Raw genomic sequence first — 17,067 nt, 5'->3', positions numbered from 1 at the left:
GCATGTAGGCCTCATGTTGGCTGCTAGTGTTGGCTCTCACTACATGCTTATACACATTTTTGCTGAATTTATCGTATTTAAACATCTTCAGTTTATAGAAAACATGAAAAACATCTTAAAAACATCAGCAAAGTCACACAATTTTAACGGATAATGCTTATGATAATCAGTGTTGGGAAAGATACTGAAAAGTAAAACATTGCAAGCTACCAATTGCTTCAAACTGGAAAAAGTTAAACACAACAACCCAGAATGGTGGAGCCCTTCTGTGCAGAGTTTGCATGTTCTCCCCGTGTCAGCGTGGGTTTTCTCCGGGTACTCCGGTTTCCTCCCACAGTCCAAAGACATGCAGGTTAATTGGTGACTCTAAATTGTCCGTAGGTGTGAATGTGAGTGTGAATGGTTGTCTGTCTCTATGTGTCAGCCCTGTGATAGTCTGGTGACCTGTCCAGGGTGTACCCTGCCTCTCGCCCAGTGTCAGCTGGCATAGGAATACGGACGGAAAATGGAATAAGTGGTTACAGAAAATCAGTGAATAAATTTAAATTAAAAAAACATTCCTTTCCTCTTATTACCATTGTTTATAGTTTCAGTCTTTAACTACACAAAAAATGTCAAAAAAAGTAATTAAACTACTTGACTCACTATGCAAATATGAATGTAGTTAAACGACCAACAAGCTACTGCAAACTGTTCACTTAAAGTTCACTACTCCCCAACACTGATATAATGGTGTCTTGGGTGCTGCTGGCAGTATTCTACTGTGCCACAGCTGTAACAAAGTTACCAGAACCTCCAGGGCAGTGAGCACAGTCAGTAGCTGAACAGAGACACATTTTGTATTATTGGCTGTGAACTGAAACTGACTGGATTTAAAATGAATTTGGAAAAAAAAACAGTGTGTGAACTGCCGAATTTTTGCCTTAAGGGTGTTTTGAGGTTTCAAGTTCATATTGTGTAACAGTATACAGCACATTTTTGGATAGTACAGCCAGTGATGTAGTTGAAGTTGATGAGGTGGTGCACTACTATGTATGGGCAGGTTACTGAGGAGGAAGTGGATATACTCGCTTATATATTCCAGTGGCTTTTTGGCTGATAGGTGGATATCACATAAACAGCCAGAAAAAGAGGTGTGGATACCCTGTATACCTGGGTATACCCTCCACTGAACCTCTAAGTACAACAACATAAAAGGACCCCTTTCCAATAGTTTTTTTTTCATCCTCAAATCAAAAGTCAGTCAGTATTTTAACCTCATTGTCATTGTTTCATTTCAAATCCAGTATGTGCTGAGCACAGATTCAACCTAATATACCTAAACACTTATGAACTGTGCTGTTTTATAAAGAATATTTGCAGATAACACCTTTAAATTAGGCGATAGTCTGAAAGTAGCTGATGTGGCAGTTAAAATGGAAGTGATGAAAGAAGTTCAACTCCTGGTTTAAGTCTAAGCATTGAATAAAGCTGAAGTGTAAGTGCTGAGTGAAGTTGAAGTGAGGGCACTGAAAGGAGCTGAAGTTGACAACGTGTAAATGATAAATGCAGCTAGAAATGTCAGTTGAAGTGGAAGCAATGGTTAAGTGGAGGATATATGCAGGTATACAAGGTATGTCAACCTCTTTTTCTGGCCACTTACAGTATTTACCCACCTATCAGCCAAAAAGTCATTGGAATATATGGGAGAGTACACCCACTTCCTCATTGGTAAACTGCCCATTTACCTGGTAGTACACCCACCTCATCAACTACCACAGGGCCTACATCACAGAGTGGAAGTCCTGAAAGAAATCCCTTCCATTTCAAGTGTATAAACTGAAAGATGATGTCAGCTGAAGTGGTGGCTGATGTGTAATCACCAGAACAGTTGGAGGAAATTGTGTGCAAACAGTGGCAGCTGCAGGAGTCAGAAGAGCGGAAGAGGTTGTTTCTGTGCAATTTAGTGAAGGCATTAGACCTGAAAGGATTTGAAGTGCTGTTTGAAGTTAAAGCATTGAAAGGAGATGAGGTATCAGCTGAAGTGTAATCAGTGTAAGCAAATAAACTCTCATTTAAGGAACAAGCACTGATAGCAGTGGAGCTCTGGGCTGCCAGCAGGTAAAGAGAACAAAGGCAGCAGGTTAATGTTTTGGATGTATGTGATGCCAAACAATAACATCATCAGACAGGCTCGTGTAATTATTCTTACAAATCCATGAATAAGTGAATCCAAATTAAGAGCAACAGACATTAAATAACAGCACATTTTAAAACATAAAAATTACATGCTAATCAGTTCAATAAACAGCAATTAGTGTATTTCTCTTGACAGCATGAGGCTGCAGGTGCCTCCACGTGCTGTAAATGTCAGAAGAGCCACTTGAGCCAAGCGCCCAACTCGACTTTGATAGAGAGCTCAAATTGCAATGAATTATCAGCTGCCATCGCCACAAAGGGCATTGCCTCATTATTGTTGACAGTTTGTGTGAATAGCCTGAAATATGCAATCAACATAATAATAGAGAAATTAAATGAAACATTCGAGTTTGACCTAATTGGTGGATTAAAAATGCATGTTTCTCATAGCAACTATTAATAATTTATCTTAAATTTCCCATTTGGATAGAGAGATTTAATAACACTTGATTATTTCTGTTAAAAAGAGTAATTCATATACTGTACATCTACTTAAGTGTGTAATGCTATGGTGTATTGTTGACCTGTTGATCACAACATGTAATATGGTATGGCATGAAATTGACTTACATTATGACCAAAAGTTGGCCTAAGACTCACTTCCTATCTGGATATTTCATTACCACATTGTAAAGTCACAAAACACGCCCACTGTAAGTATCATGGTGGTGGTCTGAAAGTACGTAACTGTGATTTGTGTGGGCTGAATATTTGTCAGTACTGTTTTGTTATCTGCCGACATCAAGACTTAGTATTCAATCACAAACAAAGAAAAAGAAAATGGCATTTAAAGGTCCAGTGTCCAGCAGGTCCTCGTCCATGGAGTCCATCGCTTTGTGCCACCATGTTTCTACAGTACTCCAAAACAGACAAACCAAACACTGGTTTTACATAAAGCCATTCACGTTTTCACATTGGCCACCATAGTTAGCTGCCCTCCGCGACGAGCAGTGGCAGAAAAACAGTGATTTTTTTTTTTTTTACATGAAACTGCTTTATTCAGTGTTTTTACTGGTTTGGTAAGTTTGTTTTGGAGAGGGAGAGACTTCTGCAGATAAATGGGCTCTCAGTAAAATCCTCCTGAATGTCTGGATCTCAAGTTATCACAGAAAAAAAGGTATAAATCACTGGGTCCATTTGTTTTGGAGAAGAACTTGGATATTTCGGCTTCTGGTAAAAATCTCCTTAACGTCTGGGAAAAAAGAGGTGGGCACACATTAAGTTATCAGAGAAAAAAGGTGAGCACACATAGCAGGAGCTGGGCAGAAACAGCGTTACAGAAACATTAATTTGTAACATAAAACTGCTTTATTCAGTGTTATTACCAGTTTTAACCACCTGGGGTCTCATTTATAAGCATTGCGTATGAACAAAACGAGGTCTGAAAGAGGTGTACACCATTTCCCACGCAAAAGTTGTAATCTATAAAAACAGACTTGATGGGAGAAACTTCGACCCATGCTTGTGATGGGAAATTGGTGACGCAGATGGTGAGCTGGAAGGATGATTGAATGAGTATTTTTTTTGGCGCATGCCATTTTTGGCTTTTATCTGTACGTACATTTTTAGTATGAATCCTGCGCACTGGCTTATAAATGAGACTCCAGGTCTGTTTGTTTTAGAGAGGAGGAGACCTCTTTTGATGCCACTAAAACTCCATAAATCTTAAAACAGAAATCCTGGATGTCCTGATTAAAGAAGCTCCTCCTTGCTGTATGTCAACATAGCATACATGAAGTGTACATGTAAGATACGGATTAACTCTAATATAAATGCTAAATAGCAGAAGTGTCGGGAGAGTGAAGCAAATACGTCAGCCACAGTGGGCGCCATTTTAAAGGTGGGACTAATCAGTTAAATAAGCCTATAATGTAACCTATGATGTATGTAACAGTCAGTTCTGATACAGACACACCAGAAATTGATGTAAAATAAATGATAAAGAAAAACTCAGAGAAGAAATAGTCTGAGGGCATTTCCCATCCTCTGTCCCTGCTACTCGAAAATCCACCTGCCTCACCAAGGTAAGCGTAAGGATGCCAGGCTGAATAAACCCACCTAAACACAATTTATTCGATTTTTAAAAATATGAAATACAGTAATGTTTACTAAGCCTTTCAAGGTAACATAATCCTGTGTGATCTGAAAGTCATGGCCAGCAATATGATGAGAGGTGTAATAAGAGAAGTTTTATAAATTGAACAAAAATATGAAAACATGCAGGGGATATAACAAGTTTGCCAAAATTTAAATTTCATTTCAGTTTCTAGTTTTATTGCCTTTGGGTATGTTATGAAAAGCTGCTTAATCGGGCATTTACCACTCTCATATTGATTTGCAAAATAAATAAGGCTAAGCTCTTGTGATGTGGACACCTTGGTCAAAAGCTTGTAAAGCTATCCTTGAAAAACATCACCATTCATTCTGTAAGAAATTTAATTCATTGACCTGTGGGGTGGATATTGAACTCTGAACCACAGTGGCGACAATGTGCTTTTGCCAACTGTGCTAAACAAACACACTATGCTAACAAAGAGTTGTCGGTAGCAATCCCTGAAGCCATAAAGCAGCGTGTAAGCCAAAGAAAGGTTAGAATAAACAGAGTTATGTAACCTGTTTTTCATTACAAAGATGATATACCCAGGTGTGATTCTGATTTGACATCCCAACACACTGTGGAAAATAACACAAAATGGCAAGCTAACTGTAGATACTAGTCTTTGGGTTTTATTTCAGGCATACTTGTACACAGATACTTAATGTATCAGATTACTTTTCAGATACGTATAGGTAAACAGATTTATGTCCCATGATGCCAGCTTAATCCAGAGCCTCTCAACTCACAAGGGATCCACATCTTGGACTCACAACACACAGGCCAAAACAGAAAGCATGCATGCATGGGTTTTGACAACTACATTGCTTGACTGAATAATTACAACATGTGGGCTGAAAACAAGAATTGAGGAGAAGATGTGATGTATTTCTTATATGAATACAGAGGCTGTACATGTCCATTTAAAGGGGGACACCACCTAAATTACGTGTCACCTGGAACATCTTTCACCATTCATTGTCAGTGGAGCAGCTCCAGACGTGACATCAGAAATTTGAGATTAAGCACTCTAGTTTTTGTACATGGGAGAGTCTTTCATGTTTACTCATATTTTTGGACTGTCTTAGACCATAGGAATAACATGCAGGACTACGACTATGGAAAATTGGCATAGTTCCCCTTTAAGGTTCTTGTTGACCTTTAAAACTTAAGCAAGATCATGTACATTGCATGGTAGTGGTGCCACAATTCACAACTCGATTATGGTCTTTGGGAATAGAATTGGAGTCCTCTATGATGCATGTCATTTGCAAATAAAGAGATGTTTATTAGAAGTATTGCTTATATAATGTTATTTATCACAGGTGATTTAAAGATGTGGTAATCTAATTAGTCCTCATTGCTCCTTTTACTGAGGCTTCTATTGTGTATTGTCTTTTCTGTAAATGTCTTTTATTGTGTCCTATCTGGGTGTGATTTAATGCATCTTTTTTTAAAAAAGACATTTCTGCCTTTTGCATGCAAGAATTAGAATTTGGACACTTTCAAAAACTTGTAGACAGGTGAGTATAAGGGAATTGTCCATCGGTGGAAAAAAAGAGGATTCTGTACTCCTGTCCTATCACTTGCAATTATTAAGTACACAGTGTTTGGGTCCTTAGACGTTCATCAGGTTAGATAAAAGAATAAAGCACATTTTTAAGTTTAAGTTAAGTTTATTCACTTTATTAATCCCCTGAGGGGAAATTCAATGTTTTCACTCTTGCTTGTCAATTACACACAGGTCTGAAAGACACACACATGCACAAACAGGACCTATACATGCATACATTCTAAACATATATAGGTAACGCCTGCTCAGGTGAGGCCAATCAGAGACCATGAGCTGTCATCATAATCAGTCTCACAGTCTGTGTGTATCTAGCCTGAGGCACCACCCACCATCAGGTGTGATAACAATGGGCAACAACTGCATCAATATACACATTGAATAATATCATCTAAAAACATTCTATGCAGAAACATGTCTAACATGTCATCTAACAATAACACCTCATTTATTGGCCACCCTACATGCACACAGCGAGGGATCAATATTTATTTGGACCTCTTTGAAAAAACCTCTCTTAAAAGTTTTGAAAAACTTGAAGGATCAGTATGGAATAATCAACCAGGACCTCTTTAGATATTTGCAGTTAAGACACCATACAGAAAGAATAATTAACAAAGATGATCTGGGAAAATCTACATCTGGAGCAGGGGTGTTAAGAATCTTTATTGCTGCATACAGAGCAGACCTAGGTGCAGGGACTGTTTCCAAGTTATATAAAGGCCTTCAGGAATTAGGTGGGACCAATACATCTTACATAAAAGAAAGATGGGAAAATGAAGGAAACTTTGTACTATCACTAGAGGAGTGGGAAAATTTAAATGACATGCAATGGAAATCAACTAACTCTTTGTCATGGAGAGAGTTTAATTGGAAAAACAGGGTCAGATATTTTTTAACACCTGCACTCAAGCACCCTGGGGGAGGCAGACAACATGCTGGAGAGGCTGCGGGACAGACAGAGCAAATCACTTTCGTGTGTTTTGGGAATGCACTGTGATTCATCAATATTGGACTGAAATTAGAGACAGTATGATAAATGTATTAAGATGTGACATTAATTTTTGTTTTCAAGTTATGTATTTGGGTAAAAAGCCACACCAGCTTTTAGGTTTCTCAAAATTATATATGTTCAACATAATGCTGGTCGCCAGTAAAAAAGCGATCACAAAAAAATGGCTAAATCAAAGAGCACCCACACTAGTAGACTGGTTCAATGTGATGCATGAAATTTACGTCATGAAAAAAATGAACATTTGCTCCAAGACTCAAGATGGAGCAATTCGAAAAATGCTGGAAAGGATGGATTGATTTCATTAGCCCACATAGATCAGACGTCAGGTTAAAATGGAACGTCTTTTGTGATGTAACTCCCATGTTTTTTCTATGCTACACGCCCCCCCCCTAATATTTTTTTTTTTTTTTACTCTACCTCTATTTTTAATTCTCTTACTTTCTTTTTCTGTTTGTCCAATTTGTACTGTTTCAATTGTTAAAAAAAGTGTACAAAGTATAACACTCTGTATATGCTGACTTTAAACATAATAAAAAGATAATTAAAAAAAAGAATAGAGTGGAAATACCATAGTAAAATATTTCTTAGAAAAAAATTATACATAGATATTGGAAAAAACATTGATATAGAAAAAACATTGAATCTCACAATATGGACAAGTTAACATCATGCAGACAAAGACATTCTCAACAAGCTTTAATGGGCTAAATACACATGACTGTGGGACTGATAACGATGACAGCTCATGGTAGACTGGCATTTGAACTTTTCACCAACTGCATTTATAATTCATAGTTATCTATTGGGGGAATAATTCAAATGCCGTAATATTCTGTGTAATTATTTAACTGAGCAATATTTTTTACCTCTTGAATGTATATATAAATTTGACATACAATACACATAACGCTACATATTTCTCACGTTAACTCTAATTCTATTGTTGTTTTATTCTACTGATATACAAATTGTAGTTCAATTTTCACACATAGAGCCTCAGCACAGTGATTATATGTATTTTATTTTAATATTTTAATTGTTTTATCTTAAGCACTAGTGTTAAACACTGTAGCATAATACACATTTTATTTTTATGCACATTTAATTTGTATTTTATTTTATTGCTTTATATTTACTACTCTTATTTCATACTCTTATTCTTACTACTTATAATTCTCTATTCTTTACATCACAGCACCTGTAACTAATCATAATTTGCCCTCAGAGCTCATTAAAGTATTTCTGATTTTGATTCTGATTGGCCTCAGTTGAGGAGGTGATATAAATTTTGTAAATATATGTTTTGAAATGTTCTTTGTTCTTGTACTTAACCTGATGAAGGTCTAAGAAACAAAACGTGTGCACAGTAAAGTGTGAGGGAATTATGTTTTCTTATTTGCCTTTTGCATGCAAAATAAGTGGACAATAAACATTTTCTATTCTATTCCATTCAAACAACTAATGAACTAATAAGATATTATTCTTTGCACAAAAAAGATTACTGTCAATAAGCCTTCTATTACAAGACTCTGTTGCTTGAATGCATACTTCTTTTTTAAAGTGCAAATGGGTTATTTCTGTCCCAGAGGTCAATGACCTCACTATATAACAAAATTCTTACAGAAAGACTGTGTGATTTTAGTTTGTTGCTCACTTTGTTTTCAACTCATACTCTGATGTTTTAATCCCATTTTTATTTACATTTTCTCCTGTAACATAGGGACAATGCAAAGAAAATGGATTCTTCTTGCATAGTAAGAGCTCCTACATGTTTATGATAGCAACCAGCTGGACACTGCTTCACTCAGACTGCTCCTCTGCTTTGTGCTGTACTCTGTATCCACCTGTTTAGATGGGCTGCTTTGACTTTCTTTGCCTGATCATATTCAGTGTAGCCTGTAATTCCGTTGCTGTGTATAATTTGCTCATAGGGCTATCAACTTTTTTTCCTTTTTCAGATGAAAGCAACGTGATTGGCTGAGAGATCCGTGATCCTCTTGTGATTGGTTGATCCTTGTTTCCGGGGCCCCGCTGTGCCCTCACTGACGTTTCTCGGTCTGCCCCGAGATAGACTGGAGAGAATGGCTGCCAGTGGAGGTTAGCAAAAATCTTCATTGTTTTGTGTGGTAATCAGACCTAAATAACGCCATTTAAAGTTATTATTCGTGTGTTTATATGTTCGTGGAGTGCAGTCTTACAAAGTAGTAGAAAGAGCCGTGACATGTTGCAGTGTCGTTAAAAGGGGTCAGGCTCTAAACGACTCCTCAAAAGTGTTGGTTATCGTTAGCCTCGCTATGCGGCTAATGTTAGCTGTCGGGCTAACTTTCGGCCGGTTAGCTTGCTACAGCTGATTGTGTAAACACTTGTTTATGAGACGAGATAAAGACTAGGCAAGTGGTGGTTTTATTAACGGGTATCACTAGTAGTGTACTGGATATTGCGACAAATACTGTTATGTTTCTCTAAGATTGAAACGTGGGGAGCGTTTGAGTTTTTATCGCCCTTTATATCTTGCAATGTTGTGTCAAAGAAAGCTTGCTAACATTAGCTTAGTGCTTAGCTGCCTGCTAAAAGTTAAGCTTGCTTGTCAACTAGCTAACGTAACCGCGAGCATTGCTTTTTCGTGGTTACTAAACAGTCCGACGAACCTTTTGTAAACTATTAAATTATTTGTGTTCGTCCAGCTGCCTTAAAGTCCAGTTAGCCACCCACACAGTTAACTGCAGGGACCGGGCAATGATATATGTTAGCGAGCTAGCTACCACCTGGCGAGAGTGTAGTTTTCTATTCACTCATCGCGAGCCTTTGTCCTGTCAAGTACTTAGCGTCGTAAAACACGAGGTATTTGTTGAAAAAGTTTTTGTTTCTAAGCAGCTGAGGATATAAGACGATAGTGAAACACCACAGGAGGCACGATGATGGACTGACACTTGTGTAACTTGCCATTATATGTTTGATAAGGAACATGTTTACTTTGCAGACACTAGTAAAGGGGAACTGAATCTAGGAGTCCACAGGCCCATATGTTATCTGTGAGTTGAGTCGGTCAGTGAGAATATGATCAACTTTGGGCCAGAGTTAGAGCCAATCAGATGTAGAAAAAACAGTAAAGGAGAGGATACATTTTTGTAGTTCCATAGTTATTAATATAGTTGGGCCAAATATGCTCCTGGCACGTGCACACTCTTAATTATAATACCTAAATGAGCAATGATTTTGAGACCAGAGTATTTATTGTACCTTCCTCTGTTAAAAAAAAAAACACACTATCTCGGTAACCCTTGCAGTATTAATTTACCAAAAAAACTGCCGGACAAACATATATAGCATTTTGATTTTTATTTTGGTATGGCGTAGCTTTCAGTATTTCATATAGTCACCTTTGCGTCATCTCAGACGCTGCTGTTTTTCTCATCTTGTGTTCTGTTAAAATCTATAAAGCAGTGCAGGTGTTGCAGTGCATCAATCTATATTTCTTTTTCTTTTTTTATTAGACTGCACAACTATATAAAAGTGACTGAATCAAGGGTCTGAAAATGTTAACAGGAATCACTGTTTACCTGTTAGAATTTTAGGACCCTCTCTCAAATAACCTCTTTTTTTTATAGGTATCTGATCAAGTCTCTCAGTGTTTTGTGTGATGTCCCCCTCCTTTCTAAAGCTGCTGTCATGGTGATGTTTTTCTCTCTCTTTGTACTGTGTTGCACAGAGGTAGGGAAGCTGTTACAAGTACAAAATGGGACACCGCCGAGCAACAACTACAACGGGGTAGATGCTGTTCATGCCTGTAACATCCTTCAGCAGCTCAAAGCCTTGTACGATGAAGCACAGCTCACAGACATCGTCGTAGAAGTGGACCACGGCAAGACTTTCTCGTGTCACAGAAATGTCCTTGCAGCAATCAGCCCGTATTTTAGGTGGGATATGTTGGATGTGTATAAATGATTGTGTGTTCCAAGTTAAGTGCCTGTAAAACATTACTTGTCTCTCAAGTCAGCTTCACCAAGATCAAACTTTCTTGTCAAGTTTTAATATATTTGAATCATAATACAGTCGTCACGTGAGAATTGATTAGAATTGTGTTTTCTCCACCGTCACCCGTAGGTCCATGTTCACTAGTGGCCTTACAGAGAGCAGCCAGCGCGAGGTCAGAATTGTTGGGGTGGAATCTGAATCCATGCACCTCGTCCTAGACTATGCCTACACATCCAGGGTCACGCTCTCGGAGTCAAATGTCCAGGCCCTGTTCACTGCAGCCAGCATTTTTCAGATTCCTGCCCTGCAGGACCAGTGTGCTCAGTTCATGATCAGCAGACTTGACCCCCAGAACTGTATCGGGGTCTTCATGTTTGCTGATGCCTATGGACATCAGGAGCTGAGGGAACGCTCACAGGACTACATCCGCAAGAAGGTCAGTTTAACATGAGCACAGGATTTGTTTAATAGTTATTTGTGTTGTGATTTAATTATGTGATGATACGATTTAATACTTAACATTCAGTTTCTTTCAAAGACTTTGCTTTGTTCTGGTCTCAGTGCTCTCTTTGTGACCAGTGTGTTTGGCTGCTAAAAACTGAAACATTTTATGTCTTTGTGGTAGTTCTTATGTGTATCATGGGAGCAAGAGTTCCTCCAGATGACCAAGGACCAGTTGGTGAGCATTTTGAACAATGATGACCTCAACGTAGAAAAAGAAGAGCATGTGTATGAGAGTATTGTGCGCTGGCTGGAGCATGATCTGTCTGGCCGTGAGGCCCACCTAGCTGAGGTTTTTTCCCAATGCATCCGTCTGCCCTTGCTGGATGAGGCCTTCCTCAGTCGGATACCTGCCCCCTTTGCTTGTGCCCTATCCCTGTCTAAAGACCCTGCTGAGGCCAAAGCCCGGCTCACTGGCACCAATGGTTGCCCACAGCGCCTGGGTATGACTGCTTCTGAGATGGTCATCTGCTTTGACGCTGCTCACAAACACTCAGGGAAGAAGCAGACGGTGCCTTGCCTGGACACGGCCACAGGAAGGGTGTTCAAGCTCTGCAAACCACCCAACGATCTCCGGGAGGTTGGTATCTTGGTGTCCTCCGAGAATGACATCTACATTGCTGGAGGTTACAGACCAAGCAACAGTGAAGTGTCCATAGACCATCGAGCAGAGGGTGACTTCTGGCAGTACGAACACGCAGGTAACCGGTGGCTTCCACGTGCACCTCTACTAAGAGCGAGGATAGGCTGCAGGCTTGTGCACTGCTGTGGGAAGCTTTATGCACTGGGAGGCCGAGTATATGAAGGTGATGGGCGAAACGCATTAAAGTCAGTAGAGTGCTATGATGCCAGGGACAACTGTTGGACAGCAGTCAGTCCTATGCCAGTGGCCATGGAGTTTCACAGCGCAGTGGAGTACAGGGACCGCATCTATGTCCTTCAAGGTGGGCTAATGCTGCTAATGTGAAACTATACAATATACAGTAGACTAAAAATAATTGTGATAATGTCATATTTCTCATTAATTCAGAGTATTCTGAAATTACATAAGGTATTTGACATTTCTATAACAAATATATTGCACAGTATGTTTAAGCAGTAGACCACAGCTCTAAATGACATTTCTTTTGTTTTCTGCAGGTGAATATTTCTTCTGCTTCGATCCTCGGAAGGACTATTGGAGTCATCTTGCCCCGATGAGTGTCCCTCGGAGTCAGGGTCTGGCTGCCTTGCATAAGAACTGCATCTACTACATTGCAGGCATCTGCAGGAACCACCAGCGCACCTTCACCGTGGAGGTCTACGACATCGAGAAGAACACGTGGAGCCGTAAGAAAGATCTGCCCTTCGACCAAGCCACAAGCCCGTATATAAAGGCCATGCTGCTGCAAGGCAAGCTGCACCTGTTTGTACGAGCCACACAGGTCATGGTGGAGGAGCACGTGTTTCGCACCAGCCGTAAGAACTCCCTTTACCAGTATGACGACGAGGCAGACGTATGGACCAAAGTCTATGAGACACCTGACCGCCTCTGGGATTTGGGTCGCCATTTTGAATGTGTGGTGGCCAAACTTTACCCACAATGTCTACAGAAAGTGCTTTGAGGTAGCTGGTTTTGTGAACCCAATCAATGAGGCAGAGGGAGTAGTGTGGTCCTGCCTGCCTTGTGCCTGGTGTTACCTTGGGTTTGCACCACAAGGACCATCTTTGGTTTAGTCTTAAGTCGTTCAAACTTTGGTTTAACATGATCAAAATGGGGGTGCTTTTAAAGATTGCAGTATTTTTTTTTCCAGACAGCACCAACTACCCACACTGATGCTTGTTTAACAAAACAGTACAATGAATCATAAGTGCAATTATCCTATTTTTTGCTTGTTGTTGAGACATGTTGTTCTATTTTTGTTTTAGATACATATAGGTAAGGATTTTTACAAATGATAAGCATGCGAATGGGGGTATTGGCAAGATAAAAGTGCCCTCTGGAGTTATGGATGCTACGTGTCAGCGTAAAGTTAGAATCTATATATATAAATAACTATATAAACTATATATTCATACGGGTAAGATGAGTACCATAGCTCATTAGTAGGTTGCTGGCTCTGAGGTTTATGTGTGTGTGTTGTTGTTGTTTTTTTTTCTATTCTGTTCTCAAGTCTCTTGTTTTATAGACGAGTTTTAATTTGAAGTGTGCTTGTGATTTACATTACTTTAGTGTTTTTGAAGCTTGTATGATATTTTTAAGGCCCCCTCTTCCTTCACGTGCGTCAGTGTGTCAAACAATACACTATGTGTGGCTTCCGAGCTATTTTTCAGTTTTGTTTGAGATTCCAGTTGCATGGGGGGCTCATACCTCCCACTTTTTTTGAGTTGGCATCCATTTTGTGTCACATGCGGAAGACAACTTAAGTGAAATGTTAGAATACTCACTCTCCACATTGGAGAAATAAGGACGGAGTCAAATTTGTGGCAACACTAAGTGGAACGTTCAGACCAACTAACAGGCTTACCTCAGAAACTTCAGATGTGTTTGATTAGGAGTAAAGGGACATTTCAGGCCATAGTGTTGATTAAGCAACTGTGTGAAAAGCTCAGTAAAGCATTGAGCTCTGTTGAGGTTGTTTTTCGACATCGGATTCTAATCATTTGGAAAAAAGGTTGGAAGAGCCTTCCTCTTAAATGCCAAAAAAAGCATTTGAGGTCTTGTTATAGTTGATCTGGACATTGAAAAGAATCTTGTGGTAGCAATAAGTCATGGAACTGTGATTAGGCTATATTCCGTTATATTACCTTAGTAAAAGTGCATTAATTGTTTTGTGTGCTTGTCTCTGCTCGTGAAAATCACAGTAGTTTCAGTGATTGTGTGGCTGTCGCATGGGTGCAGGCTTGAAGTGACGCGTAATTTAGTGCAGATCATTTGGGATGCCAATGTGCCTGTGGCTTGATAAAGGGGCACCGGAATCAAAAACTCTTCCTCGTGATGAAGAATATCTGAAAAAGTCTTACTCAGCGTTGCACTGAATCACTCTCCACTTCAGCAGTCCTTAACTGCAAACTTTACGAAGCACCCTCGCCGAACAAGCAGACTTTTATGAACACGTGAGGGTTGCTTGGGTTGTGTGCTAACTCATCAAACAGTCATGAATCCGTCTTACATGCCATCACACAGAGGACACAAATTGTTGGTGCTGCTTTTTCTTTTTCTTTTTTCTTTTTTTTTTTGACAATCTTGTATAGAAGAATTAATACCACCACAGAGTGGCGTTCCCTGTGAAAGTGTGACATTTTCAGTGCCGTCAATTTCCTCATGCAGGTTCCTGTGTCATCTTTGCACTACACATTTCTCTTGTATTTTATCTTAACAAAGAGTACCCCTCTATTAAAAAAAGGTTTTAGTAACCACATAGCAATCATCTAAGAGATTTACATGGAAATTCATACCAGAAGAGTCACGCTCAGTAAGGACTTGAGGATATGATGCAGCTTCTCTAAGAGAAGATCCACTGTTGACTGACTTGGAGCTGATTTGTAATTGACCTGGCTTGAACAATGCCCTCAAAACAGCCCTCATCGAGTGTGAGAGGTTCGAGCTTCATCCACATGTCTACAGACGGCCATTTGAGAACCAGGAACGGAGAACTCTCAGGATTTCTACTGATACACAGTACTGTATTTAAATGTTTTTGTTATGTGTAATATACTGTACTATAGGTTTGCTGTACTTGCACAGTTTTTTAAACGTATCTTCAGTTTCTTTTATAACTTGAAAAAAAAATAGATGTGATTTTCTTTTTGTTGTCTCCAGTGGCTGTTTTTTTTTCTTTATGTAATTACCTATTTAGTTATGGTAGAGTAATCCTGCTCTGTTGAGAAAAAAAATGATTACCCGCACGAGTGCTACATTTTGATTTTCTTTTTTCTTCCCCTCAGTAGTACAGTGGTATTTCTTTGTAACATCTCACCGAAACTAAGCATTACAGATCAAGTAACTACATTGTTACGTCACATTTCATACACCAGTCATGTAATACAACAAGCTAAAAAAAAAAATCTGCTCTCTATGTGTTCAAGAGTTGGTGGCCTTGGGCTGCGATGACTAAGCTCATTCTGGTTATTTACATGCATCACCTATGGGTGCTATTCCATCGTGTTCATGCTTTTCTTTCGCTGGGTTGTCTGTTTTGGGTTTCGGGTTATAGTGGTGGTTGAGCTCAACTGTGAAATTCACATTGCACATAATTTGAAAATAAAACTATTAAAAGTAAAATGTCTTCATTTATTCTACACTGTTAACATGTATGCCTTTTTTTTTAACACAGTCACAGGTAGACATGTATTGGGTGACAACAAACCAGCTGTGAACTGACAACAGCTGTGTGGGATGGTGTGACAGAGGGTGTTTTCACACTCGGTCCTTTTCAGCCTTCTAAACCGGTGACAGAGGGAAGTCTGCACCTCATTTATCGTCCACAGAAAGAGGCTGCACGCTGACATTTTCAGAACAAAATGGAACAGGCTGCAGTGAGTCTCTATTGAAAAATAGAGGGTTTGTGCATTTAGTCCTTATCAGGCAAGCTCAGGGGTTTAGTGTTGCCGTAGGCCATGGGAGTGAAACAAAATTAATATAATTTAATATAAACACTTGAAGATCTATTCATTACTAGAAGTGTATGTCTTATAAAAACTAAAGTAGTGGTCAAAGTTGTCATATGGAATATTTAAGGTGTGTTGACTGATCATGTCATCAGCATTGAGTAACATTACAAATTAATGTTCCACCTTAAAAGTCGCCGGTGGTCGGCCCAGTGGATTAATTTTTTCCTCCGACTCCGGCTGCTGCAAGAGGCAGCAAAACATCCTTTGAGTTTATAGTTAGAGTTTACTGATATATGTAAAACTCTCCAGGGTATGAACAGTGGTTACATGAGCCTCAAAACCAGCCACAACTCAGCCCTGCGCAGAGTGACCGTCTGTATCGACCAATCAACAGACTGCAGCGTTCACAGCTCCACCTTTTAGTACCAGATCTGTGTGCTAGGTACCCCAACAGAGGGGAGTCCAAAAATGGTAATGGTAAAGAATGGTTCCATTGGCACCATCCACAACTTTTCACAGTGGAAACACAGAAAAAAGCGTACCAAACTGAACTGTACCGTACCGTACCATACTGCTTGGTGGTGGGGCTTAAATGAACTCAGAGTGGTGACTCAGCATTGTTTGTGCATATGTGAACACTCCAAGAGAAGTCAGATATCTTACTGAGTTTGGTTTGCTTCAAGTATGTGGTGCAGTACACTTAACCTGTGCCTCCTGGTTCGCTTTGCTCTTGGCTGTTGTATTGAGCTGTCTGGATCACATGCTATTGCACTGGGATGCCAGAAAAATACAATGAAACCATGTAGGCCTGTAATGCTTGCAAGGATGCAGGATGAGTAGTTTGGTCCATGAAAAATGCACGTCTCCAGATGTGGAATGTAGAATACATCAAACAGTCTACAGCACACAGAAACACTATGGTTTCCCTCCAATTTTAAGTTCATCTGTGGGGCTTCATAATCATTCCGCAGAGCCACGGCAAAGTAAAAACAAAACTACATCAGTATATATATAGGCTATAGTGTAACCAGAAAGAGAACTGAGTCATCTTTCATATGAACTAAAATTGTGAACACAAAAACTGGGTCCCTTTTCCTTTGGTCCACCTTTTGGTGCACTTTAAGAGGCCTGTAAAGGACA

General features: G+C 39.5%; 1 protein-coding gene across 2 annotated transcripts; it reads left to right on the top strand.

The window, feature by feature from the left end:
* The first annotated feature begins 8,851 nt into the window (after positions 1-8,851).
* On the top strand, positions 8,852-15,151 carry kbtbd8 (kelch repeat and BTB (POZ) domain containing 8). 2 transcript variants are annotated; one of them, XM_049590760.1, is made up of 5 exons: positions 8,852-8,955; positions 10,568-10,775; positions 10,963-11,269; positions 11,459-12,278; positions 12,475-15,151. In XM_049590760.1, exons 1-5 carry the CDS (start codon positions 8,940-8,942, stop codon positions 12,936-12,938), a joined length of 1,815 nt encoding a protein of 604 aa, XP_049446717.1. In that variant the 5' UTR covers positions 8,852-8,939; the 3' UTR covers positions 12,939-15,151. The 2 variants fall into 2 exon arrangements, with proteins under 2 accessions (XP_049446717.1, XP_049446710.1); XM_049590753.1 differs by lacking the exon at positions 8,852-8,955 and having other exon boundaries at positions 10,534-10,775.
* Positions 15,152-17,067: the final 1,916 nt, after the last annotated feature.

This window comes from Epinephelus fuscoguttatus, linkage group LG1 (assembly GCF_011397635.1).
Source record: "Epinephelus fuscoguttatus linkage group LG1, E.fuscoguttatus.final_Chr_v1".
Lineage (NCBI taxonomy): Eukaryota > Metazoa > Chordata > Actinopteri > Perciformes > Serranidae > Epinephelus > Epinephelus fuscoguttatus.
This window is presented reverse-complemented; position numbering and strand designations above follow the sequence as displayed.